At 41.1% G+C, this 15,133-nt stretch overlaps 1 protein-coding gene across 1 annotated transcript; it reads right to left on the bottom strand.

Moving 5' to 3' along the window:
- Nucleotides 1–9,639: 9,639 nt before the first annotated feature.
- CALHM4 (calcium homeostasis modulator family member 4) lies at nucleotides 9,640–14,652 on the bottom strand. The gene is made up of 2 exons (XM_040979991.1): nucleotides 14,095–14,652; nucleotides 9,640–10,367 (listed from the first exon to the last, which is right to left on the bottom strand). Exons 1-2 carry the CDS (start codon nucleotides 14,650–14,652, stop codon nucleotides 9,981–9,983), a joined length of 945 nt encoding a protein of 314 aa, XP_040835925.1. The 3' UTR covers nucleotides 9,640–9,980.
- Between the last annotated feature and the right edge of the window lie 481 nt (nucleotides 14,653–15,133).

Genomic DNA, 15,133 nt, shown 5'->3' with positions numbered 1-15,133 from the left:
CTTTAGCCCTTGCACCCATCCGGGAGACCCGGATCTTAATGTGACTTTCTTAATGTGACTTACGGTAACCTCCATGGAGACCTCCCCCAGTTAAGTGTACTCCATTCACTCTGGCTCCCTGGCTTTGCACGGGCTGTTGTCTCTGCCTGGAGCGCTTAGTAGCAAATCACTACAATTTCCCAGAAAGGAGCATATGTATAAAAGTACCTTACTTACATTTGCAAACTTTTTCGCATATTTTATTTTCCTTATTGGCAGGAACATTTCCATTTTTTTCCCCTGAAAGTTAAAAAGAATCCACATTAACTCTTGATCAGCACTAAAAAGCAGCTGTATATGTTTGTTTTCATGTAGTCCTGTGCTCTAAGTTAAGCAACACTCAATCACCAATAAAAAAAGGTTAGTGTGCCTTCTGGTCCATTGGGACATTATAGGTTTTTTTAATAATAAGTTTATTTTCTTTTTATGATGTTTACATAGTTAAGAAGGATATATGTCCGTGTGAACAAAACATTAGGGTGTAGAGCGTCAAGGATGAGACAGCTGTTTCCAATCTCCTTTTTTCTCGCTTGATCTGCAGAAAGTGGGGAGAGGGCTGCTCACAACAACTCAACCACATCAGTGCCTGGGGATGGGAGATGTTCACCCAATGTCATCACAGGCCCCCTATGTGGAGCATGCTCCCATGGTACTGCTCAAGTACCTTCAATAGTTCTGAAATGATGCTGAACTCATTGTTCCAAGGTTTACGAAATCCTTCCAAGGTCAATTGACTGACATAGTCCACCTCAGAGTCACCACTCACTCAGATACTCACTGTCAGAGCTTGACCAGGAGACCTATCCGATTTGTTCTGCCCTCCATGGTACTAGACATTCTCAGAAGGCCTCAGGGAAGTGGTTGTTATGCCCAACATGTGCATCTGGACATACCATCTGCTGCACAGACTTCAACGATCTGAGTACTGGAGCCAAGGCTCAACTCTATGGACCCCACTGTCCAGCCCACAACCGGGCAGGCATCCACAGACTGTCCAGCCGTGCCCAACCCCAGTCCTGCTCTCGAGAGGAAGCTTCAGCCCAGCAGAGGAGTGCCCACAGTATCCCTACAAGGCTCACCTCCAGCCCCGGATCTTGCACCTTTCAGGTGGGTCTGCAGTCTAGCCTGACAGACCTTGCCCTCAGTCCCAGCATCTGCTAGTCTATGCCGCAGCAAAGCCCAACCTGGATCTCCCTAACCCAGCTCACGTGAAAGATAATGGGTTTTGTAGCCCTGCCCAGCCTAGTCTATCCCACACCCCAGATCTACCACTCACCAGTGGGAGCAGTGGTCCAGCAGGGGAGTCCTCACAGCCCCTTGCCTGCTTGCCACCTGCCTCCCCAATGGAGTATTATGTGTGTTGATGGATGCCACAGCCCAGTCTGGCATGATCATGCCTAGCTCGCTGCATCACTCCTAGCCCTCAAGCCAACCAGCTGGTATGGCAGATCCCCAAGCCGAGTCCTCTGGCATTGTGTGAGGCCATTCTGGGGCCTGGCCCCACTGCTGGGGTCCCACACATGCTGGGCTGCAGGTCCTAGGCCCTTTTTGCTGGTGTGCCAGTATCTGCCCCCCCACATATCTTAAAAAAAAAAAATAGGCAACTATGCTGGCACACAGGTGTAGTTAACAAATTTGGCATTTGCCAGGCCCAGAAAGCCCACCAGCCATCAGCTCCTTTTCTCCCAGCAGTGTAACAATTGCCTAGGTACAATGTAACCTAGGCAGTTGCTTACAGCTGGGGGGACATTATACTCTTTAAGATGTTCATTTGTTTGTATTTATTTGAAAGGCTAACCACAGAGAGGGAAAGAGGCAGTGAAAAGCGAAGAAGAGGGATGAAAGACAGGGAAAGATGTTCTATCTGCTGGTTCATTGACCAAATGCCCACAACAGCTGGGGCCAGGCTCATGCCAGGAGTCTCAAATGCCATCTTGGTATTTTGGTATGAGGCCCTAGCATCTTAACTAGGTTTAAACCTGCCCCAATACCTTCTGGTGTAATTGATCTCATTTGCAACCTTTTCTGCTATCTATCATATATGCTGACTCAAGAAAGCAATGGACGTGATGTGATGCAATCATAGCACTCACAGTTTCTTCCAACTCCCAGCTCCACCTCTTTGTGATTCAGCCCCTGTGGGAGACCCTCAGGACCTGCAGCTCCTGTTCCTTCTCTGACATCCTCTCCCCCTCCCTGATGTCTATGCTGTGCTGCAGCCACACCGTCTTTCCTGTTTCTCAAATGTGCAAAGCAGATTTTCCTGAGACCTTTGCACAAGCTGGCCCATCTTCCTAGAATGCTCTTACCATACTGACATGCTTCACTGCTCATATTCTTGAAGACTTAATTAGCTGTCATTCTCTCAAGGAGACTAGACCAATTGAGATTACAAGTGCTCCCTACTTAGTGCTCCTCAGCCCCTAGACCCTCTTCTGCTTTTCCAATGTAACATGCTATAACTACTTCTGTGTTCACTGTCTCACCCACTTGCATGATTTAAGCCCTCAGAGGGCAAGGCTCACTGTGACAATGGTACTAGCACAGAGGTTGTAATCCCTAGAGTAGGTACTTGCCAAATGAATGAATGAACCCAAAGAGGAGAAACTGTATAAAAATGGTCTCTGAGAGTCTTTCCAGAAGTAAAGCCTACAACACTTCAAGATAACACTTACATTGGAGATAGCTGTGTGGAACTAGACTTAGAAAGTTGGTCGTTTATTTTTCTTACCCAAGGTGTTAGGGCTAAATGAGTAATATCTCCATGAGTGAGTTGTTTCTCCCCTAACAGTCATGATGGTATCATTGAACCATATATCAGATGGAAACTTAGTTCTGAGCAAAGCAAAGCAAGGCTTTAGATTTTAAAGTCAGAACCATTGCGATAGACTAGCAGCTAAAGTCTTCGCCTTGACCACACTGGGATACCGTATAAGCACCGGTTCTAATCCCGGCAGCCCCACTTCCCATTCAGCTCTCTGCTTTTGACCTAGGAAAGCAGTCGAGGACAGCCAAAGCCTTGGGACTCTGCACCCGCGTGGGAGATCCGAAGAAAGCTCCTGGCTCCTGGCTTTGGAATGGCTCAGCTCCAGCCATTGCAGCTATTGGGCAGTAAATCTCTGTATATCTGCCTTCCCAATAGCATTAAATAAATCCAGATTTTAAAGTCATTAAATGTTAAGTGGGCCACACTTCTAATGTTACTTCATGTGTAAAGACAAAGTGAGAGATGAGGCAATAAGAAACACTTTCCCACTCTAACAGTGACAGTTTGGGTTGTTTGGGTCTTCCTGTTGACGTCTCCCTTTTCCGTAGCTCATCCCCTGCCCCTCACCCTGTTTGTCTCTGTCTGTCCAGCATACTTTAGGATGAAAGGAGGGAAGAGAGAAAAAAGGAGCAAGATAAGTTTGGAAGAGGATAGAATTAATGACTTTAAATGTACGGAAGGCCAAATGACCATGAGAACTAAAATCTGAATCATTATTTCTTTGGGAAAAATATAGTAAGGGGGTGAGTCAAGGTTGCCACTAAGATATGTTAGACTCCACTGTCAAGTGTTTTTTTGTGTGTGAGATTCTTTCTATATAAACTTTTTACCCTGTTAAAATGCATTTAAAATTAATACGCCCATGTAAGTGTAGTGGAAAATATTTTAAAGATATTTAAAAGGAATAATCAAGATAAATACACAAGCATTTGCTTATCAGAGTGTGTTAATATTATAGGCATTCCTCCTGTTCAAGAACTATCTCCTCATGCCTCTTATTGTGAAATGCACTGTTCCTGTTCCATTTTGTCTCTCACCATCAGTTTTTAAAATAGCGATACTAGGGCCCGGCGCGGTGGCGCAGTGGTTAAGGTCCTCACCTTGCACGCCCAGGATCCCATATGGGCGCTGGTTCTATCCCAGCAGCCCTGCTTCCCATCCAACTCCCTGCCTGTGGCCCGGGAAAGCAGTCAAGGACGGCCCAAAGCTTTGGGACCCTGCACCCGCGTGGGAGACCCGGAAGAGTCTCCTGGCTTCGGATCGGCATAGCATCTGCCGTTGCGCTCACTTAGGGAGTGAATCATCGGACGGAAGATCTTCCTCTCTGTCTCTCCTCTCTGTATATCTGCCTTTCCAATAAAAAAATAATAAAAATGAATCTTTCAAAAAAAAAAATAGCGATACTAGTATTACATGCAATGCTGTGGCTCTCTAATCTTTCTAGTGGAACAATGTAAGTCTTGCTTCCTGGGTACCCTGACAAGGACCTTTCAGCTGTAGAGCTGCAAGTCGAAGTTGGCAGCTCTGATTGGAGCACCCAGCACTGGCAGAAGAGCATCAGAAAGCTTGGGAAGGGAAGAAATACCCCCACACTGGCAGTTCCCAGTAAAGATCTGGGAAGGAGCTCAAAATCCCAGGTGCCATGATGGTGCAGGGGGAACATTTTGGAATTACATGCTCCAGTGTTAACTCTTGCTCTGCCAATATTCACTTTGGTGGGTTTTGTTTCTGATTGTAGTTTCACTACAAAATATAAATCTTTCTCATTGGACCTTTTAGGGTGTATTAAATTAACATTGGACTAATACTATTTTGTAGGCAGCTTATCAAATTCATGTTAGCTCAAGGTAAAAGACTGACAAACATAAATCCATGAATAATAGGCCCACTCTTGAGCAATGAAATGCATAAGTTAATAAAACAGATAGATCCAGCTTCCTCTTTTGTTTGGATATTTGTTTTTTCACATTGCAAATGTTGAAAAACATCTGTTGCAGTGTAGCAGGTTAACCAGATGCCTACAACTCACCTGTTTGAGTCCAGTTGCTGTACTTCTGATCCAGATCTCTCCTAAGGGACCTGAGAAAGCAGCAGAAGTCCTGAGTGCTTGGGCCCCTACAACCCATGTGGCAAATGCAAGTACAGTTCTAGGTTACCGGCTTTGGCCTGGCCTAACCCTGGCTCTTGCAGCTGTTTGAAGAGTAAATCATCAGTGGATGGTCTCTGGGTCTCACCCACTCTCTATAACTCTGACTTTCAAACAAATGAATCTTTTCTTAAAAAGCAATTAATAGGCCTGGCGGCGTGGCCTAGCAGCTAAAGTCCTCACCTTGAACACACCAGGATCCCATATGGGTGCCAGTTCTAATCCTGGCAGCTGCACTTCCCATCCACCTCCCTGCTTGTGGCCTGGAAAAGCAGTCGCGGACGGCCCAAAGCTTTGGGACCCTGCACTCGTGTGGGATACCCAGAAGACGTTCCTGGATCCTGGCTTCGGATTGGCATAGCATCGGCCGTTGCACTCACTTGGGGAGTGAATCATCGGACGGAAGATCTTCCTCTCTGTCTCTCCTCCTCTCTGTATATCTGACCTTCCAATAAATAAATAAATCTTTAAAAAAAAAACAATACTATGTAGCTCTATTGGTGCTGCTAACTAATAACTGTACAAGAAAAATACATTCAGATGTTTGTAGTTTAAGATGAAGCATTGATAAAAAATGAAGTTTATATTCAACTCAATACACTAAAATATTAAAATGCATTGTATTTTATTTGTACGTTGAAACAACCTTAGAGATTCATTCATTTCCGTAGAGCAAAAATCTTAATGCGGGCAGGGCAGCAGCATACATAGAATCAGAGGAAATAAGGGATCTTTAAAAGGTGCAGGGGAAAATACATATCAAGAAAAAATCATCTGTATATTTAAACTTTCTGCATTTAAAATATCTTTTTTTTTAAAGATTTATTTTTATTATTTTTTTTATTGGAAAGGCGGATATACAGAGAGGAGAGACAGAGAGGAAGATCTGTCCAATGACTCACTCCCCAAGTGAGTGCAACGGCCGAAACTATGCCAATCCGAACCCAGGAACTTCTTCCAGGTCTCCCACCCGGGTGCAGGGTCCCAAAGCCTTGGGCCGTCCTCGACTGCCTTCCCGGGCCACAGGCAGGGAGCTGGAAGGGAAGCGGGGCTGCCGGGATAGAACCGGCGCCCATATGGGATCCTGGGCGTGCAAGGTGAGGACCTTAACCACTGCGCCACCGCGCCGGGCCCTAAAATATCTTTTGACTTCATGTTTTCAGGAACTTTTAAAAAAAGATTTATTTATTTTTATTAGGAAGGTATATTCACAGAAAGAAAAGGAGAAAAGAGAAAAAGAGAAGGAGCTGGTTTACTCCCCAAATGATGCAATAGCCAGAGCTGAGGCCAGGAGCCAGAAGCTTCTTCTAGGTCTCCCACATGAAAGCAAGGTTCCACAGCTTCTGGTCATCATCATCCTCTGCCTTCCCAGGCCATAAGTGGAGAGCTGGATGGCAAGTGGAGCAGCCAGGACACAAAATGAAGCCCATATGGGATCCTGGCACTTGAAGTGGGAGGATTATCCAGTGAGCCATTGCATCAGGCTCTCCAGGAACTTTCTGAAATCCAAGAGTGTAGATCTTAGTGTTCTGTTAAGGTCAGACACAGCTATCAGCAGAGCTGCATACCTCCCGCAGGTTTTTTGGATAGAGTTCTTTTACTTGACTTTTTCCAGTTGCTAGGCCCTGGCTCATTCCTCAGCTTGTTACCTCTCATGTATTCAAAGCTCACAGTGATTGAGTCTTAAGATGCATCAAGACATTGATTTGTACAAGACAGACAGAAAAGATTAGTGAGTGTGTTTTAATCCCTGTTTTGGCCCTTCATAACTATGACCCACTGAAACAAGCTCAGAGATTATAGCGATGCCTCAGCCATGCCTTGCTTGAAGAGATCATCTTTGAGACTACAAGGCAACCTTGCAGTTGACTGTAGCTAATGAAATTAATACCATATGTTCTTAGGGCGACTCAGTCTAAGATCACACCCCAGTGAGAAAAGTTAGTTTGCTAACAGATATCAGGCCTTGAAAAAGAGTCCTTATATATGCAAGTACATTTCAAGTGACAAGACTCATGCAATATGGCACCTTACTGTCAGAGTTCCACGTGTTTCTATTATTCCTTGACAGAAACATGAGGAGAGTGGTCCTGAAATCTACAAGGACCTGGAAGCGTGGCCTGCTGCCTCCGTTGCCGTGTTCTGGCAATGTCAATGAGGGAAGGCTCGGAAGTCACTCTGCTGCTGGATTCAAACATCATAACGTACAGGGATGTGACCTTTGGCACATTGCTTCATTCTCTGTGTCTCAATTAATTTCATGAAAAAAGTGGATGCATTTACTTTATTGGGATTAGATAGGCTTATATTCCAGGATAACTCAGGATTCGTCATTTAGTAATATGATTATATAAATAGGAAAAACAAGTCGTCTATGTACAACTCTAGAAAATTCTTTCACATTCCTTGCTTTATCTCATTTCAACAAATTATTTTTAATGTGACTCTGCTTTTCACTTTGTTGTAAGAGGTAAATAGGATACGTTGTTGAGAGCAACTAGACGGTAAAGGTAGATTTTATCACCCGCTCTACAGATGGGTCTGCAGATACATGTCTAGGCCAGTAGGTGGCAGGAAAGGAAACTAAGCTATATTTTCTTAAACTGGTGTACTGAGTAGAAAAATTGTCTTGGTGAGAAGTATGGAAAAATAATTCAGGTCAGAGGTAATTTTAGTTTAGCCTTTTTGGAAATACCATCCACTGCTCCTCAATAACATTTACAGATTGACACTCTCGGCACAATAAACCAGATGTGTAGCTGTCCATGCTCTTCTGCCTTCTATTATCTGTCCTTTTATTGACCAGTACCACCTTTTGGAATACTACTTATAAACTAAAGTTTTACCACTGTGTATTATATTTTTGTAGTGCTAAATAGCCACCTAGTCCCATATTCAAAAGGTCTTGGGTTGACTATGCCACTTCAAATTACAGGATCTGTGGGATTACCTTTTAAACTCTAAATCAGATACGTGAAAACGTAGTATTTTTTTAAAAAAAAAAAAATCATTGTTGGGCCAGCACATTGGCTAAACTGGCTAATCCTCTATCTCTGAGCGCTACTTGCCTTGTGGGCACCTGTTCGTGTCCTGGCTACTCCACTTCCCACCGAGCTCCCTACTTGTAGCTTGAGAATATGGCAGAGGATGGTGCAGAGTCTTGGAACTCTGCACCTGCATGGGAGACCTGGGGGAGGTGCCTGGCTCTTGGCTTCGAATGGGCTCAGCAGCCATTTTAGGGGTGGTGGTGAATGGGCAGACGGAGATTCTTTCTGTCTTTCCTTCCTGTAAATCTGCCTTTCCAATAAAAATAAACACCTCTTTTAAAAAATCATTGTTATTTATTATTCCAGTTGTATATTAGGGTTTTTTTTAATGTGACTCAAGACTGAAAACAGAAGTAGTGCATGTCAAAGTGTAGGTGTGTTTCTATAAACATAAAAGAAGCTGAGTGAAACACATGTTGCCACTGGATTTTTTTTTGTCCCCTGGGAAGGAGGCAGCTTAGATTGTGGTGGGGAAATGGAGGAGCTGACAAAGCTGAAATGAAGAAACATGCAAGTCGCTATTTGCCAAGCCACAGATTCTGATGTGGTAGCCAAAAGCATTTGGTAGCAAAATGTAAGGTAGTGTTAGAACATAATTGGCTTTAATTATATGCTGTATAATTACATAAATCTATTAGGCACAAAGGGGAGGAGATACCATGTTCTTTATGTAAAATATTTTGTCTAACTAGGTGTATAATAAAAGAATAGAACAAAATATGAATTCAGTGTGTTTGATTTTAAATATATGTTACACATATCACAAGGATGTGGACTATCCTTTAAATGTTCACATGGCTGCAACAAAATACTTTGAACTCAATAGAGAAGCCAAATACTTAAAAATTATTTGCAAAAAAGGAAATGGAAGATTGTATTCAGTTGGCTCAAAGTATACCCTTATGTATCACACTTTGAAAAATCTGCATGTAAAAAGGGTTTCAGAAGGTAATGGAAATCAAAGTGTTGTGTATAAACTATTAGTCTTCATGATGATGTAATACATAGCTCCATATAATCTTTGATTCTGCTCTAAATTGAAATCCCACTGAGGAGTCTTCACTTTGGTATAGTTTCCAAAAATCCATAAATTAATTCTGAGCATAATGTAATAATGTAAGGTAGTCATTTTACCAGTATGTCCCTATAGAGAAGAATTTCTAAAATTTTCGGGTACACAGATCCATGAAATTCTACAGCTGGCAAAAAACAAAGTGGATGTGAGCTCCCATATTTACATGGTTCATTTATACCAGACTGAAACTTCAACCGCCGATACCTGCCACCTTCTAATTTGCATTTGACATCTTTCTTACAAGATCTCGTTAGTACTAGGTACAAATTTGGTTAACAAATTGGAATAGTTTTCCTTGTGCACTTGAAAAAGATGAATACATTAATGTTCTGTTTAAAATGGAATTCCAAAGCTCTTAGAGAAACTCCCAAATCAAATCCAGTGATCTTTTTTTCTTCCAAAAGATACAACCTTTAAAGTTCTCAGATATTTCAGAGAGGTACAAATAAAGAAACAAGAAACTAGAGAAAGGTAAGATGATAATAGAAGACACTGAATCCAAGGACGAAGGGATAAAGTAGTTTTATTGGCACTGAGATGAACAAGTAGCTGATATTGCCACATATTGTAATCCTGACAACAGCTCCATAAGATAGCTGCAGTTGAGAAAAAAAAATATCACTCAGAAATAGTAACTTTCACATGGCTACTAAGTAAAAGAACCAAGATGATAATATGTCAATTTTTTGTTAGGCCAATATAACATTGTAGACATTGTTAGACTATCAGTGAGAGTTCAGAGAAAGATTTGCACAATTATCAGATAAACTGGTTTGGGAAATAGCATTTTAACTGGCTTTGTAAAAACTGTCAAAGAAGAAAAGATAAGATTGCAAATGAAATGCCATCTTCATAAAGCCAAGTATCTTATTGAGCAACCTGAATTGTGAAAAGTACTACATATCATCAAGGCTTTAATTCAATATCTCCTGCTTGACCTACTTCATTCTCCTCAGCCACCCTGTCCCCTAGGACACTGTAGTGACCTTGCGTGTTATCACCCATGCAGAGAAAACTGGGTGCTGAAATCTCTCTCCAGTCCTGACATGAAGGAATGCGGACGTGTTGGACATCTTCACTGCCAGGAACGAAGCCAAAGAGTTTCTCTAGGCGCTGCATGATGAGAAGCCTGGAGTGCTGTTTTGCAGCTTGCTCAAAGAGCTCTCTCTCATTTTGGAGGTGATTCTCCCAGTAGCAATGCTGCAGAGAGGTGAGAGGGGAGCAGCACCTCGTCAGACAGCGGGAGATGAGGACAGCGATGATGGTCAAGGTGATCAAAATCCAGCCCAGCATCTTCACAGAATGATTAGAAAGAAAAGCAGAAAACATCAGTATCTCAAATTTTTCAGAAACAGCCATAATAAAAGGGATTCCAAATTTGAGTTAAAAAAACTGTTTTTTCAGTCATTAATACATTGATAAAATGCTGATGGCTGTTGTAGAAATAGTTCTCTGGAAAATTATAGGCACAGACATTTCAGCTTGGTCTTTGGATCAGAAAGGAATTTGACCAGTTAAATTGGGATGGATCTAAATATTGTTCTTGAAGTGGCAGACGCTGTCACCCACCAATTAACCTTGCATAAGATACATCAACCGTGTTCTTTACTTAGAACTCTGTGGGACTCTCAACCATCAGGTGCAGGCCCATGCATTCTTTGGGGGTTTAACAAATATTTGATAATGATGGTGAGGAAAATGATGAGATGATAGATAATAATGATAGCCTCCTGAGGTATCTTCAATGATGTGCCAATAAATATTCATTGGTGTTTCTTCCTGACCTGTTCTTTCCTCTTATCTTTTGCAAATTATAAAAACAGTCAGTGAGCCAATTCCTGTTTCTGAGTGTACTACTAACAGTATAGTCAGTGTGCCATGTAGAACCATACTGTTTTCATTTCCTTCTTCAAATAGTCTTTTTGTTGGCTGGTTTTTCTTATACATCATTAAAATGTATTTTAAAGGGAAAATGAACTAGTTTTTTTTTTTTTAGATTACTTAATATATGCTTTTAAAAGTCACATAACTGACTTTACTATCAGAACCTACTTTTGTTTTAATCACCATTTCTTCTATTTTTTAGCAGATACTGCTTCTTCATTTTTTTTAGCAGATAAAATAAGACAAATTGCACACAATTAGAGGGAAGCCAACAGCCAGTTGTAATAGTTTAGGTCTTTTCTGGGTCCTATGAATCACCAGTAATCCTGGAGTTACCTCCATGTGCACAGTGAAATGGTTGCTTTGCCCAGAGACTAAAACTTTCAGTGTGATATTTATCAGAATTTAACGCAACAAGGCTAACATTGTGGAACAAAGAGCATCTCAGATGTTCATCGCTCTAGGTTGATCTCTCACCACGTGTTTAGTAGTGAGGTCTCAAATGGGAATTGGTTCTTACCATCATCTTTAAACCTGAAAATGCAGATAAATGAACAAGCTGAGAAAAAAATATGATACAGTGGGATAGCATTTGATTTGGGTAAATGGAGCATCTGAGGAAGCCCAACAAAAGAGAAAGGAATTCATTGGAAAGCATCAGGAAATACGTGGATATGAAAATGATGCTCAGATTTATATTATTAAAAACATTAGGAACACTCACCATGGAGGCAATACAGTGGCTCAGCAAGCCCATTTTCCACCTGCAGTGCCAGGATCCCATATCAGCTACTAATTCTAAAATTTGTAATTCAAAAATTTCTAATTCTGTAAGTTCTAATCCCAACTGCCTCACTTCCAATCCAGTTTCCTTCTTACAGCCTGGGAAAACAGTGGAGGATGGTTCAAGTCATTCATATGGGAACCCTGCACCCATGTGGGAGACCTAGAAGAAGCTACTAGCACCTGGTTTCATATCGGCTCATTTCTGGCCATTGCAGCTATTATGGGAGTGAACCAAAAAATGGAAGATCTCTCTGTCTCTCCTTCTTTCTTTAAATCTGCCTTTCAAATAAAATAAATATTTCTTTAAAAAACATGCAACAAATATAGAAAGTTGAAGGGATTTCTAATAGAGAAAGAAGATAGAAAAATAAGAGCAAGAGAAAATTAGGAGAGGTTTAACAAATTTGGAATCACATGATCATAAAAGTCAGGTGGAAAAGTAGTCTGCATATTGAAGGATATAATATGTCAGACCAAGAATTTGTGTTTAGGTTGTTAGGAAATTATGGTAGGACTGCACAGTAGAGGAGTGGATCTCTTTATCCAAACTGCATTTAGAAAGATACTTTTACCATGTGCGTAAAAGGTATATTGAAGTGGGGGGTGGTTAACTAATGTCAGGGGCCCAGGTCAAAAGTCTAGCAGCTAAATCCTCACCTTGCATCTGCCAGGGACCCATGGCAGTTCATGTCCTGGTTGTTTTACTTCCCATCCAGCTCCCTGTTTGTGGCCTGGGAAAGCAGTCAAGGACTGCCCAAAGCCTTGGGACCCTACACTTATGTGGGAGATCCAGAAGAAGCTCATGGCTCCTGGCTTCGTAGTGGCTCAGCTCTGGCTTTTGCACCTACTTGGGGAGTGAACCATGAATGGAAGATCTTTCTCTCTGTGTATCTGCCTTTCAAATAAATAAATAAACAAAGTTAAAAAAAAAAAACTAATGTTGGGAAGATATTTTACAACTGGGCTTGGGAAGGGAAAAGAAACAAACTTAACATGACCTTGTGGTCAACCTAGAAAAATCTAACTGGAAAGCAATGTATTCCTCAACCAGGATTGACATACCAGATAGTTGCAGAAGACAGCCTGGCAGAATGGAAACAGCATGATCTTTTGACATTTTGATCAGTATGAAGTTATACAAGTTATACAAATTTTGAGTTTGGATTTGCTCTTATGTAAAATGAGGTTAATGATGTCAGTATTATGATGATTCATGTTAAGATTGTAGCTATTTATATAGTTTGTGAAATACATGTGTGTGTTTATATGTTATTGTCAGAAAACCAAGAAATTCACTGTACTAAAAAGTATAAAACTATCTTTTTATATAAGTCTGTGGAAGAATTTAGCAAGATTTTATTTTGATTTTTAAGAAAATATAACCATTTCCTATTACGTTTTAGGTTTCTTTGAAAGTTGTAATTGTTATATTGATATTTTTTACTAATCACATATTTACTCTTCACATAGATTCTTTGCCTGAGTTTTAAAGCTGGTATAAAAAAGGTTGAGTAAAAATATTTCCTTCATGAGAATTTAAACATTTCTTAAACTGGGTCATAGTACTATGCTTCAATGTTATATCCTTGAGGGTAATTTTCAGCCAAATACCCAAATTTCAATAACAAAAAAACTGCAGGTCAAAAATTGTGCATGCCTTTGCAGTAAATGTTTTTACTGTGTGGTCTGAAGATGTTTTCTTCCAAATCCTCTGGAGAAGGTAGTGAACGCTGGGGCCTCTCTGTATTCCTACCGACAGCATGCACAGTTTCTCTTGTGAAATTTAACCTGTGAGTGAGTTAGGTTCAGGTTTTTCCCCATATCACTCACTTCTAACATAAGCCTGCTCATAGACACTGAATTTGGGACCACATTTGGAGTTAGTTTTCTAGTCATTAACTATATAATTTTAGATGAGAACTTTATACAGCATGTATAAGAATATATATATAGAAATGTAAACTTTGCTAACACTATTAATATTTGTAACAATATCTACAATTCATTTTTCAAGTAGAGATTCTAGACCAAGCACTAAGCACTTTACATAGGTTTGTTCATTTATTTCCCAAATTAATATCCCATTTTTTCAGCTGACAGAAGTGAAGCATGGGTAAGCTACTTAACTTGGTCAAGGTTTTGCAGGTTAATAAGTAGCAAAACAAGACTCAAACCCAAGTCCTATGACTTCAAAACCTAAAATTCTAACTCTGGCCACTCGTTAGAACTCATTTTCATGAACTGCAACTGGTTGGTGTTCTGTAATCAGAGAATAGAGTGCAAATGTGAAATGTTTCAAGCAACTGTACTTTATATCGGATCGCATGACAGAAAAAAATCAGAAACTTACCTGTGACTGGTATCTGTGCATAAGAGCTACTTCATCTCTTACTTGGGTCACGTCAGAAGGAGCTGATGTGCAACATGGAAACCCAGCTAGCATCTCTTCTCGTTTGCCAGCAGTGACATTGTTAAACACTGGATATTGGTCCACAGATGCAAATTCACTTGCTGCACATTCGTAGTAGGTGCCTCTCAAGAGAGTCACTGCCAGCCACGTTAATGGAGCAATAAGTGCCCTCCCGGTGATGCTGAAGAACCTAAGGCAAGCCAGCCGGCGCTCCAGAGGGCAGATTGTCCGGCGTGGAGAAGCACAACTGCAGCAATATTCACTGGTGATCGTCCACATTTGACTTCTTAGAGCATAGCCAGCAATCAGAAGGATCAAGGCTGGAAAGACAAGGAAAGCTGAACCATAGTAGAAATTCTTCCCAACCTGACAGGGACATTTGAATGTGAAAGAGGAGAAAAGTTGCTGCCCGCAAATCGTCAAAGCCACGATTAAAGAATTGATAAATGTGCCACTTCTCTGTAGAGAGGATACAACATTGTTCAGAGAGGAGATCATTGTTGCAAGCTCTGGCACAAATCACCTTGTGGCCCTTTCTGATCTTATGCTCCACCTGCTGTAACCATTTTATGGGATCCTACTGGCCAAACTGGTTGGGTCAAGTGATCCAACATCCTTATATGTTTAAAGCGTTCTAGCATCTTTCCTTGTGTACTTTGTGAATGCTTTGCTAATTAATGCATCCAGATTATAGCTGGAAGAAAGCAAGGGATTCATCTGATATGAGTGAAGAGGGAAATTTCTTCAATTTATTTTTGCACTAAAAAGAGGATGTCTTACAAAAGCAAATTGTCTACATCTTTCTATGTGCTGCTGTGTATGATATAAAATGCTCTGCATCACCAAACAGAGCATTAGAAGCAGAACGGAGATATTCTTGCCCTTGAATTCACCATCTGGCATGGCGAATAATGGGAATTATCAGATATTAGAACAATCTCTCATCCAAGTACTAACCAGACCCGACCTTGCTTAGCTT

Source organism: Ochotona curzoniae, unplaced genomic scaffold (assembly GCF_017591425.1).
Source record: "Ochotona curzoniae isolate NIBS_2020 unplaced genomic scaffold, NIBS_Ocur_1.0 contig_3368, whole genome shotgun sequence".
NCBI lineage: Eukaryota > Metazoa > Chordata > Mammalia > Lagomorpha > Ochotonidae > Ochotona > Ochotona curzoniae.
The sequence above is the reverse complement of the archived record's forward strand: the minus strand, read 5'-3'. Positions and strand labels throughout refer to the sequence as shown.